This window comes from Acipenser ruthenus, chromosome 3 (genome assembly GCF_902713425.1).
Source record: "Acipenser ruthenus chromosome 3, fAciRut3.2 maternal haplotype, whole genome shotgun sequence".
NCBI lineage: Eukaryota > Metazoa > Chordata > Actinopteri > Acipenseriformes > Acipenseridae > Acipenser > Acipenser ruthenus.
Genome location: NC_081191.1, coordinates 67,713,919 through 67,727,276, shown reverse-complemented (window position 1 = coordinate 67,727,276; position 13,358 = coordinate 67,713,919). Strand labels below are relative to the sequence as shown.

The window sequence follows — 13,358 nt, the reverse complement described above, 5'->3', positions numbered from 1 at the left end:
TAAAAATGAAATATTGAAAACCATGAATAATTGAAGGGACTTTATACAGTAAATTATCGAAACCATAAAGTTGAACTGTGCTTTTAACAAAATTCTGTTGTGAAATGACAAGGGAGCACTCTATACATTTCTGTAAAGGCTTATTGAAGTAATTGTTAAGTGTAGTTGGTAAATCTTTTGATTTTGGATTGTATGATTAAACTACTTGAAATGCACTCGCAGTTAAAAGCAATTTTTTTGCTAATGTAGTTTTTATATTTCGAATATAGGGTTCTGATGACTGGGTTATTGTAGACAAAATGCCAGCTAAGGTAGTCCCAAGCGAAATGAACAATGTTGTCACCTATAAAGTAATGGCAGTCACTAGTACTGTTTCTGATGGAGCTCAAAGCAGCCGTGGCAGTAAAATCAGAACCCTTGAAGACTACCGAAGAGAAATGAAGGAGGAAGAGCTAAAACAGAAAGCATACACCTTGGGAAAGTCATATGACACCCAATCTGGGAAAATTGTGACCATGACAACGCGATTCAGAGATGGAGACAAGTCCGTGCAGTACTCACTGGAGGATAAAAGAAAGATGGACCACTCTTCCACTGTTAAAATATTTCCTGTTTCGGCTGAGTATGAAGTTCTGGAGCTCGATTCTGAGAAAGCTGCACTATCTGGGGATAAAGGGGCTTTAGTAACGATCAAAGAAGCCAAGACTCCCCTTGCCTCTGGGGCCTATACAAAACGTTTAATAGAAACAGTTTTCACAGAGCTGCATGATGAACAAGGTAAACATATCCGGAAGGAAAGTGCTGGCCAGCTGGAAGAGAAGGCTTTGCAAATGGATGATGTCATACAGAATGACAAAGCCCAGTGGAAACTTCATGGGGAGCAGCCTTTTAATGTTGCTACTGCTCATTTTGTAACCAAATCCTCAGCTGCTACAAGAGTGGTGGTAACTAATGACTTTTCTGCTGATGTGATGTGCCTCCTTACCCACCCTCCCCTTGGTTACAATTTGCAGCATGAGTTTTTATAGGCCAACTTTTTGACGAAAGCTCTGAATGCTTAAGATACTTCAGCTCACCTCTGCTGCTTCGCTTCAGTGTTATGACTAAAAATGACACAAATCATTCACCTTAATATACTGAGTCATTGGCTGTTTAAGATGAACATAATCTCCCAATATGTAAGCGATATCCCTTCATTAGGGTCTGTGGGAGATGCAGACTGCTTGGCTGCACAGGCTTATTTCCAAGTAAAACTTGTGGTTTTTTTTTTGCTTGACAAAACTGACTCGCCCTCTGACAACATAGCACTGCTTCTCTAATCCGCAGTTTGACTTTTGATATATTCTGTGCTAACAAGTGTTTCAGCTGCTTTTGTTTTGCTTTTTAAATTACATATGCCATATTCAAAAAAGTGTGTTTTAAAAAAAATTGCAACTTTCTCATTTAATAATTGCAATTGAAAAACAAAACCAATTTTAGCCATTAATGTATTGACGATTCACCCACAATTAAGTTTTGCGGACAATTAAGTTAACTTTTATGAATAAGGCACGAAGTATTATAATCTAAGCCTACTTTCTTCTTCTTTCTTTTGTTTGTGAAGTCTGTCCCTGTTGTCTGTGTTTGTCTTATCTTGTATTTGTTGACTCTGTATTTCTTTGTCTACTTAGACTAAACAGACCTCTGGTGAAATGGATGATAAAGACTTCTCCACTTTAATAGATTCAGCAAGAGATCAATACAGCAATGTGGAGTGGGCTACTTCTGCTTCACGTAGTTTGGCTCAGGTGGCCTTTTTTTTCTGGAACAATAACCTTCAAACTGCATAACCTAATTTAATATCTAAAATGGTTTAATATTTTCACAAAAAATAAAATACCCACCACCTCCCAAACTACCACCCTCCAAACACTCACTTGCTTTTCAAAGGGCATTTATAGCAACACAGCTTTAAATTTCAAATAATTGTTGAACATCATGCCAATTAAAATAAGATGTAACTAAATGCTTTGCAGCAGACCTGGTGCCTTACTTGCATATTTCACATACTCCTTACTAGGGCTGTCAACCGATTAAAAAAATTAATCGCGATTAATCTCACGATTTAAAAAAAATTAATCTTAATCTCGGTTTTAATCGCATATTAAATTGTTACAATTACTACATCCATCTAATTTAAGGTTGTTTTATTACTGATGCTATTGTTTTTTTTTATCCTTAACTGTAACATTTCTCATAAATTACAAAAAAAGGTGAAAATGCTCCTGTAATCTATGAGAAAATAGTAGGCTACCCTTATAGTAGGCTATAACTAAAATAACAGTTAATTAAGATTCTTATGGGGTAAAACAAATCAAGCTGTAGGTAGCCTAACATACTGAATTTTACAATACAAAAAGTATAGTATTCAAGTACACCGGTCAAATATTATGGTTAGATTTTCACCCGAGAATACTTTCAGAATAATTTTTTTTTTGTGAATAATAAACTAGTGGGAAGTGATGGACAGACGTTATTCGCTTCAATATCTTAATGGAAACATAGCCATTGTCTGTAGCAGAAGAGCTGCTAGTGTATTTTGAGAGATGAAGGCGTGTTCAGCACGCAGCAGACTAGATGTACTCGTGTGTGATACTGGAACTCACTTTGACAGTATCGAAGTAAGCGTCTTTCTGTCCATTGAGCCGTCAAATTTTTTTTTAAAAAATCCCATTCATTTTTAGTGCTTTGCTCCATTAAGTGGTTCAGTGACTACCTTTCTATTTAAACAATAACTGCACTCAAACACTCAATCCAATGTTGCGGCAGCCGGGATTGAAGTACGGTGTGCCGAAAGGCTCAAAACACAGCAGTGCGATTAACGTATGTTAAAATTAATCTCTAAAAACATTTACGCGTTAATCGCAGACGTTAACTGCGATTAACAGCCCTACTCTTTACGCATGTAGCACCAAAGCAATCCTGTAAACAGGTGGATTGGATCATTTTGACTATCAAGTTATTATGCTCAGTTTAAAAAAAAAAAAAGAAATGTATTGCAACCATTCACTGATACTACTTTTTTTTTTTTTTTTTACTGCAAGCACTTTATCTTACCAAGTCCCTCATAACTCTTTGACAGTGTTTCCCTTCCCCCTACGCTTTTATTTTCCTTTGTAAACACTTGTCTGATCTGTTCCCTTTTGTATTTTGTGTTCCAGGTGTCGGAGATGAAGGTGGAGCGTAAAGGCATCTCTCAGACATTGAAGCAGGAGGTTCACCAGCAGGAGCAATCGCTGATGAAGGTTGTTCAGGAGACAGTTTTGTTGAAGGAGGAGGAGGAGCGTGGGGTGACTGTGCATGCAAGTGATGCTGCTCTTGCTGTTGCTGCTGCTACTGCTGCTGTTGCTGCTGCTGCAGTGCATGCAGACTCTGCTGTTCCATCTTGCCGGAAGGGGGAAGAGGGTTCTTCAGAGGCCAAGGATGCTAGCAAAGAGGAGAGGGATCAGGGCAACCAAGCTGTAACTGACCAGGTTGGGAGTGTTGATGCATCTTCCCAGGAACAAAGGCAGCAGCAGGATACCTCGATTTCAGATGAATCTTCAGATAAGCCTCACTTTGAGGTAACTGGAAGCCCCTATTTAATCCTCCTATAGTGTGATCCATTTCTGACCCACTTTTTTTTTTTTTTTAGAAACTCCTGCCACTCTTAAAGCAATTCTAGCTAACAAAATAATTCCATACATTTTATCTGCCATGCTCATCCATTCATTATATAGGTCTTGCGCAGTTTTGAAAGAAACCCATGTTTTAGCAAACATGTATTTTCTTTTTAAAATATACAACTTTAAGTTAAATAAATCTCTGTTTGAAGACTGTCTTGCACTTCCTGAGTCATTTCACCTGGAGTGGGAAATTGTTCCAACCCCTTCAATGGCTTCATTCCTGTCATGAACCGACCATTAACCATCTTTCATTGTACAAACTTTACTTACAGCATGCTGCATGAAGGTGTTTGGAAGGGATGAATTTATGTCTGCTTCTGCCTTTGGTGCTTTTCTTAACATTTTGTTAGTCTACATTTAACAACCTTTAAGATGTTATATACTGTTCATGATTTAATTCCATAAATCAAAAAATGTATAGACATTTTGGACAGCATACTTAAAAATTTATTGTAATTTAGTATCAATTTGACTAAAAGAAAGTTCCAATACAATAGAGATTTTATAAAGTGCCTGAAGCGCTCTACATCATTAAAAAATGCCTTGTGAAACAAATACTGTGTATTTTAACAGAGCTTGTGCTGTTCGTCGTTCCTTGGTTTATGCATATCTGTGAGGTGGGGTGCTACTTAATTTAGGAAGAAATCACCAGGGGATACAGCCGACCTGGTTAGCTTTCAAATAATTCCTCAAGTAAAAAACTCCTGATTTCAATCCTGTCAATTGTAAGAACACAGTAATCCAACTCTAAACAAATTTTAATTTATATGTGTCTTTTGAAAAGTGTCATCTGTAACAAGGAGCATGCAGAATTCTAATCAGCAGTTTAACTAAGCAAGAGCCATAAAAGCAAAAACATTGTGAAGGCAGAACTGATTTTCCAGCACATACACTGCTGTGCAAAAGTCTCGGACATGTTGCATTTTTCTACTCTGATGCATTATGAGCATCAACAATTTACTCAAAGCCTCCAATAGTGTTTTCTACTATTAAAACAACCTTGACTTGCATAAAGAAGGAAAAACATTGAGTGAAATGGCTCGAATCACTTGATTTTCAAGGTATGGTATCCGAAGCATAATCAACAAGTACAGAGAAACATCATCTGTATTTGACAAACCCAGGACTGGAAGACCCAAAAAGCTGTCCAACAAGGATGAGCAATACTTGAAGATAACATCCTTAATGAATAAAGAAGACACACGTTGAATTGACAACAGAACTGGCAGAAGGCACAGGTGTTGTTGTCCATCAAATCAACAGTATGAAGGTCACTCTTGAAATCAGGACTTAAAGGATGTGTTGCAGTAAGAATACCTCTTAAGAAAGGGGAACAAGAATAAAAGGCTAAAATATGCACAAGAACATAGAAATTGGACTATGGAACAATGGTCAAAGGTGCTTTGGATTGTTGATGGATGGACAGTGACACCTGTTCCTTCCGCCAGTTCTGTTGTAAATTCAGTGCTTGTCTTCTTTCTATTCCTTAAGGATATTACCTTCAAGTATTGCTCATCCTCGTTAGACAGCTTTTTGGGTCTTGCAGTCCTGGGTTTGTCAATTACAGATGATGTTTCTCTGTACTTGTTGATTGATTATGCTTTGGATACCACACCTTGAAAATCAAGTGATGCAAGCTATTTCACTCAATGTTTTTCCTTCTTTATGCAAGTCAAGGTTGTTATAATGGTCGTAAACACTAGTGGAGGCTTTGAGTAAATTGTTGATGCTCATAATGCATCAGAGTAGAAAAATGCAACATGTCTAAGACTTTTGCACAGCAGTGTATATATTTTTTTGTCCCTCGATAGCTTATTCTCAAATATTGTCCATTCTCAGTAAGAAACCAAAGGAAGCTGTACACAGTCACGTAGCCGTTAAGTTTCTACGTGCATTCCACATGTTACATTCTTGTAGCAATTGCCGGGACAAACACTTAAAAATAAATAAATAAGTGTCTGGTGTGCAGGAGCACAGATTAGTTATGGCTGTGCCAATGTTTATCTTGGCTGGGGATCCCATGTGAACTGGCACATTGACCCTGGCACTCGTGGACTGCTTCACTTCACCACTCCACTGCAACTGTGAGCTGAAGCATGATTTATGTTTTAATGGTAATCTTATAAAGATTTTTTTTTTCTCACTGCATTGAACCTATATAGTAAGCCACAATATAAATATTAGACAGATTTGTTCACCCTGCGTATTGTGGCAGCTTTTTGGCTGGCATGTATTGCTTTGTGTGTGTGTGTGTAAATAGTTTTTTGCAATTCCGAGAACACTGATTTGCTTATTCAAAAAGGAGACATCCACCAAAAGATTTGAAATGAACAATTCTTTCTTGCATTTGACAGATGGCCATGCCCATGATGAAACGTAATACTCTTTGGCCCACGGCCTTGTCCATTTGGAGCTCGATAGCTGCCCCATGAGCTGGCTGAACTGATGTAATGACTATTTATTGAAGACAGTTCTAGCCAGCGGGCAGGACAAGTGGCGCTCTGGGCCACCTTCCCCGCCCCATGTGCGGCTGAACTGTTATGCAATGATCACTGACAGCTATAGCCAGCAGGCAGGACCAGTCGCACTCTGGGCCATCTGCCCCTGCCCCATGAGCTGGCAGAACTGTGATGTAATGACTATGATTGACAGCTATAGCCGGCGGGCAGACACCTAGCTCTCTTGGACAAGGCATGCTGCGAGGTGGGGGAGTACCAAACAAAGAAACCACAAGGCTATTTTAATGGTTTGATTACGTACGTGATTAGAGGGAGGCTCCTCCTTTCAGAAACACAACATAGTTTCCAATTTAAGTTCTTGGTGCAACCTAGTTTTATTTAATTCATTTTATTTATTTATTTATTTATTTATTTATTTATGTATTTAAACAGCCGCCTGTTTTGAAAACAGAATCTGTGAGTTTTGGCAGTATCACTCAAGAAGAAAGAGAGGAGATCACCACTAAGGAAGTGCCAGTAATCCACACAGAGACAAAAACCATTACTTACGAGTCATCCCAGGTAAGAGATAGACAGATAGATAGATAGATAGATATTGGTAGATATAATAAACATATTGTTGACTAAAACATTAATTTTGTTTGTATGCATATGCATTGTGCAACCTATTGGCTTGCACAGATGTTAAATCTCTCTTTGCTTTCTATCTTAAGGGGGATGCCAGTGCTGATGCAGAACCGGGTATTCTAATGAGTGCCCAGACCATCACATCAGAAACGACAAGCACTACAACTACAACACATATCACAAAGGTAACACCAATGTATGGTTAAGAAACAGGATTGTTCTTAATGTTATTATGTTAGAGTTGTTTGTTTATGGGATAAGTGCATTAGGTCAGAGGGAAGGAAACTGATTCATTTATTGGAGTTCGCTGTGGGCAGTCTATTCACTGATGGTGTGAAGGCATGTGTAACACGTTATGTTTTGTACTGCTGCTATGCATACTGCTTACTCTGAAGGTCATGGGATGTAAGCTCAAAAACAATGCTGACTTTGGCACTTTGCAGGTTCCTTAGGGGGCTAATATTTCTGACAACATTTAAGATGGCAGTTCAAAGGAGTGCTGTATTTGTAGTTTCAAAATCCAAGTGGGGAAAATAATGATTTTTTTTTTTTTTTCATTCCCAGACGGTAAAGGGAGGCATTTCAGAAACAAGAATTGAGAAGAGAATTGTTATAACTGGGGATGCTGATATTGACCATGACCAGGTAAGATTATTTTTGTTTACGTGTTTGGTTTTTTTTTATGTGCACTGTAAAAAATACATATTTAACAAATCAAGAAGCATCTCAAGAAGTTAGATTTGATTTGCATGCTGTGGTGATTTTTTTTTTTTTTTTAATTGATAATTCTGTTGTAATCACATTTATCCTTTGTAATGATACAAATGACCATGAATCTCCACCCTGCTTCTGATCATGCATGATCCACCTCCTCTTTGTTTTCCCACTACTCTGGTTTCCTTGAGCTAGGCCCTGGCTCAGGCAATTAAAGAGGCCAAAGAGCAGCACCCTGACATGTCAGTGACCAAAGTAGTGGTACATAAAGAGACAGAGATCACGCCTGAGGATGGGGAAGAGTGATGGCAGGTAAGAGGAATGCAGCTCTCAACCGGTCAGCTTGCAAACTGGGGAAAAAAGCCGCAGGACCTCCACCCTTTATATCACCAAAAACTGACTCTCTCACTGGCAAAGAAAAGAAAGCCGCGGTTCGCTTGTTTTTCACGAAAGGAAACTCTGCTTTTTCCAGGTAATTAGAATTGGTAATGAAAAGGTTAATGGGAATTTAAAAAAAAAAACAATTCACTTAAGCAATCACCTCAATTGTCTAAAATAAGGTTATCTTGAATCGAAAATGATAAATCGAACAAAATTAAACTATGCCAGTTAGAGGGGCTTTAGGCTGGTGGTATTCCATTTGTCTGTGCTCCTAACCAGCCCTCACATTTTGCCATGGATCCTTGCATTTAATATGTATTTATTTTGTGTTTGTTTTTTATGATTTTATTTTTAACAGTTGCTATGTAATGCATTATGACATGTACATGCTTTAATCTGTAATTACTTTAAAGGCATTTCTTTTTTTCCTTTGGAGAATAACCAAAATCCACTGGATTTTGAAGCAGTGAGCTTTTTTTGCATTATATCTTTGGTTTGCTGCACGAAAAACAGTCCACACTAGAATAATGTTCAGTAGACTGGGCTTTGTGTGCTTGATTTTATAGTTGTTTTTGGATAATCAAGCTTAATACAAAATGGCATGCGCTGGCACAGCAATATATTTGCATGCATTTCATTAGATCAAGTACAAAAAAAATATTTTATAACATGTTTCCATTTTGACCCGTAAGTAAATCTTACATAAAACTTGTTAAATGCATGAAAGGCTACTGAAATGGCTTTCTACACTAGTTTTGCACTCTTGAACTTTATCATCTTCCACATGCAATTATGTGGACTTGAAAACACATTAAGCATTTTAGCAAATTACTTTTTTTGTAGCAAGTAACATCACTTTATTATACCTTAGTCACACCCAACTGTAGAACTATGTACAGAACTCTACATTGAATGAGATGGCTTTGTTGAGTTATACAAGGTAAAGTATTTCTAAACTGTTTCTGTTTGTTTTAATAATGAATGCATGATTGCAGGTTGTTACAGACTGATGATATAGAATTATGCCCTGTTCAGTCACTCATGAAGATAGAGTTCAGTGGAGGTGTTCATCATCTGTGCTGTAATAAGACACACTGAAGGAAAGAATTAGGATTCCAGCAAGTATCATCTATGAAACAGATTTGGTCAAAGATCTTGTGACAAATGCATGCATTTTAATTTTTTTTAGGAATAAAGCCTACACTTCAGAAGAAACTTTTACACATCATGAGGAATAAGGATGTCTGTGGAGTCAGCTTTAATTTTATATGCCACTATCCACCCGTGGGCATCTCACTGCATTGGAGCACCTCATAGAAAATAGCACCCTTACACGATCACTCTATGAACGCTGGCTTACGTAAATCTAAATGAATCCAATAAAACATTGGAAAATGCATATTGCATGACAATTTAAGCAATGTTGCATTTGTTTAAATTTAAGAGAATAATGAAATTACCCAGGGTTCTAATATACCTGCACACTCATTTCAATGGAAGTAGAGATAAAAGAACACTTTTAATCTCTGCATTTTAATAGTAGAGAGTTAACAAGTAAATACTAATTTAAGTAGCTTCCTTTTATTTATTAATAATAATAAAATCCCCCCCCCCCCCCCCCCCCCAAATGCTATAGGCTGTACATGCAATTTGCATATTTAACCATGCATTAGATGTGCCAACATTACTGAGCTCATATGTTTACTCAAACACCTTGAACCTTGTAACTGGATTTTATCTGATTTTACTGATATTGCTTGCAAAACAACAGTGAACCTTAAACTTTGAAATGAATTGTTATGCTACATACATGTGCTTCTTAGGCAGAAAAGTACTATTCTTGGGTAACGATTTAGTCATTTTTACTTGAATCACATAATTTTTGTTTTTCCAGTAAGTTTGAAGTTAAGGTGAAAGGCTAAATATAGTATTCCTTTAGTGGCAAAAAAAGAAACCTCTAAAAAATAAGAGACTATGCTGCTTGCAGAACAGACTGTAACTTACATTATGAGAGTAATTGATTGTATGTAGAATCTGTTCATCAGTCACAGAAACTTGCTGTGGAGTCCAATAAATCACTCAACATTGACTTCCTAGTGCAGAGCCAAGCCTTAAACTGTACAGAGAATAGCTGCTTTCAGTGTGAGCTGAAAATATATTTGTGTCCATGGTTTTACAAGTATCCAAGTCAAGGATGTGCTATACTCCATCCCGTCATCAGCTGCAGTACCATACATGTTGAATGTATGTTTCCGTATTAGTCAAATAAAAGTGGTAAATGCATTTCAATGAATTTGTCTTTTGTTTTTAATAAAATATACTGACAATACCACACTGGTTGCCTTTTTGTTTGTTCACACTTGTCACTACACTTGGAGCTTAATGTAGGAGGAGGTGGAATTGTAAACAGGGATCTTTACAGAATGTAAACAGTACAGTCTGCTTTCTGATAAGTGTAGAGAAGGCAAAACTAAGGAAGAATGTAGTAAACGCACAACAAAATTCAATGAAGATCTTTTTATGCCAGTGCATAAAACTGCACCACACTGCAGCAGATTAATAGCAGTCCACATGCATCTCATGAAACTCCTGGGGGTTGTGTGGCAGTTACTTTAACCATGTCAAATACAACTGCAAAACCAAGCAAGTTATTCCACAAATATTGTTAAAAAGATGAACTGGAAACCAGTTCATGAGGCAGATGTGTTATGATATGTGCATTGCGTGGCAGACCTATTTCATACTGACTGAGATTTTTGAGTTTTGGAATTTGTCGAGGGCCCAACAAGTATTTGGCTGGGTTTAAAAGGGAAATAAGTGTACATCTGCATGGCACTATGTGTGGTGCTGGTAGAAGCAATTGGAAATAGTAAGGAACTAGTAAAGTTTTCTTTTTTTTTGGGGGGGGGGGGGGGGTGTCAACACCGGTTGTGGTACAACTAATGCTATGTGAAATGACATGGTGAAAATAAAATAAGATGGGCTAAAATGTATACAAAACTCAGACAATAAGATACAGTGGTAATACAATATTATGTTGTGTACTTTTGTTTTATTTACTTGAGTTTAGTGAAAATTCAAGCTCGGCAGGAATCTGATTTGGGAAAAGACATGAGAGTAATCGGCGATCAAATTATATAGTTCACAATGAATTAAATGTTTTAATCAGTAATGAAAATAATACAACAAAACAATATTATGACTAAACTTACTGACAAGGGGAACATAACTTGCTCGGGGAGAAGAAAGAAGATGCATAATATTAAAATGATCAGGGCAGGTGAAATACCCTGGCAGTTCGCTGAAACTAGATTCTTTAGGAAAGACAAGGTCACCCACGTCCATGATGCTAGTAAACAGCAGTCCTAGGACTGTAGCTGGCTATTTACTGGGACCTACATATCTAAAAAATGACTGAGGAATCCATGTAAAGTCAGAGAATGCCTGCCACTGACACAGAGATCAGTAAATGGATGAATGTCATCCCAAAATGCACTCACACAAGTGGCACAGGAGGAGGGTACCCCCTCCTGCAGTGAGGGGTCTGTATTTTTTAAAAAATAGATGCTCAGAAACTAAACTAGAATTCAGTATAAGAGTCATTTAGTGTAGCCTTAGAGATGGTGTTGAATCAAAGGTGTGTTTTGGGGTGCATGGTGTTATATGCCCAAGTGGCAGACTTGCAATCAAAAGACTCTGTCATGTTGGAATCAGAACAGCAGCTGTCACTGTTCACTGCTCATTCATAATCACATCTGGGTGTCAATCACACTCACAACACGTCGCGCTAGTCAAGTAGGTAGGGAATAGACTGGCTACCAGATGGCGTGTGAGGGAACCAATCTAAGATAGGAAAAAAGAAATTAACAAAAAGAAAATATACATATATAGATTAAACAGGTCCCAGGCGGAAGATTGGTCTTGAAAACGGGAGGGTCCTGGTCAAAACGGGAGACTTGACAGGTGTGCGTACAGCACGCCCCATGCGTCTTGGATCATCCTCCACCCCACCCCGCCTCTGGACTACATCTGCCATACCCCTCTCCACACCCCTACTGACCTCGTGTACTCCATCCTCCTCAGTTCCCAAGCCTAATGACCCCTCTTCTGGATCTGAAAATTGGATTGCCTGCTCTAGAGAAGCGTCACTATCAACATGTGATACATTTGTAATCTGGTCACTGTTTGATTGTGATCGTACTGCACTGTTTTGTGTATTATGGACCTGTATAATTGTTTGATTTTCAATAAAGGCTTCATTGGTATTACGCCAGCGATATCTCTTTCTGAAAAATATGTGTGAGCCCGTTTCCCTTCTGATATAGACGATAACGCTGTCTCAGTGGATGAGCGGCAGATGGAGGGAAGGTTTCCACCAGGGACCAGGGACACGAGGGAATAGCGCTCCACAGCCTCGCCTACTCCCCGCTCCTGAGTTGCCTGCAATAAAGTGTAGAAAAATCTATAGAGAACTCAACCCAAATATTTTACTAAAAATATACCAATAAGTTTTATTTACTGATGATTAGTGCACCTTATAAGAGCTGAAAATATGTTATTTTGATCTGTTTAGAGGCTGCACTAAACATCATTAAATAGTAGGGGAGACCGGAGACAGTTGTAACAATTTTTTACCTTTCTCTCCATTACGCACAGATTATTTGACCAAATGTTGATACAAACAACTTACATTTGTCCTCTACCAATCCCCATAGTTATCCTGTTTTAAGAGCTGATATACATATGGCAACAGGGCTTGAAATGTAAGGTGTCTAATGTTACAACTGACCCCATGGCCAGGGTCAGTTGTAACCGTGTTACAACTGTCCCCGGTCTCCCCTACTGCAAGGTCATTTGTATAATATTTGGGTTGCGCTCTTAATGATTATTTTGCTAACCTGCAAGCATGCTCAATCTTCCACTATTGGACTGTTTTGTATAGAATACATGTGCAATTATAATACATGTAGACATGAGATGATTGTGAAAAATATTTGGAATGATTACATTTGAAATGTCTTCACGCCACGTGTGTCTCTGCATCTGTGAAGAATGGCCCGTTAATGTAACACTGCTATTTGCATTTAATAATAGCCAATATGCTGACTAAACAGCAGTGAATCTTACCTGGCGTTTCTGGGACAGATTCTTGTGCATCAACCCCAATGCCATCACTATAAATAGCTCCTTCTATTGAGGCAAGCAAATTGGGCATAAACGATGTAATTAGGCTGTATATCATGGGGCAAAGGATGGTTAGATGCTCCGTTCAATTGCTGTTGGCATTGCTCGACAAAATAAAGTTTCTGCTCTGTCGAGTAATTCTGTGCACGACCACCAGCCAATACTTCTTTGGTATGAATACCATGAATATTACACCTTTATATACTTCAGTGACTCGATTTCATATCTGATTACATTTACAGCTTTGATAAATTCTTGCTCTGATTAATTATTATTATTTGTTAATTTA

The 13,358-nt window shown here is 38.0% G+C and overlaps 1 protein-coding gene across 23 annotated transcripts in view; it reads left to right on the top strand.

The window, feature by feature from the left end:
- LOC117435732 (band 4.1-like protein 3) overlaps positions 1 to 10,214 on the top strand; it is a 63,219-nt gene extending 53,005 nt beyond the window's left edge. For 16 of the 23 annotated variants that reach the window (XM_059015337.1, XM_059015317.1, XM_059015326.1 and 13 more), the window contains 8 exons: positions 270 to 944; positions 1,671 to 1,787; positions 3,201 to 3,602; positions 6,596 to 6,724; positions 6,877 to 6,975; positions 7,355 to 7,435; positions 7,700 to 7,816; positions 9,075 to 10,214. In XM_059015337.1, the coding sequence (XP_058871320.1) occupies positions 270 to 944; positions 1,671 to 1,787; positions 3,201 to 3,602; positions 6,596 to 6,724; positions 6,877 to 6,975; positions 7,355 to 7,435; positions 7,700 to 7,810 (1,614 nt within the window). In that variant the 3' untranslated portion in view covers positions 7,811 to 7,816; positions 9,075 to 10,214. The remainder of the gene's footprint in view (positions 1 to 269; positions 945 to 1,670; positions 1,788 to 3,200; positions 3,603 to 6,595; positions 6,725 to 6,876; positions 6,976 to 7,354; positions 7,436 to 7,699; positions 7,817 to 9,074) is intronic. The other 7 variants (XM_059015403.1, XM_059015430.1, XM_059015439.1 and 4 more) reach the window with 5 other exon arrangements.
- Positions 10,215 to 13,358: the final 3,144 nt, after the last annotated feature.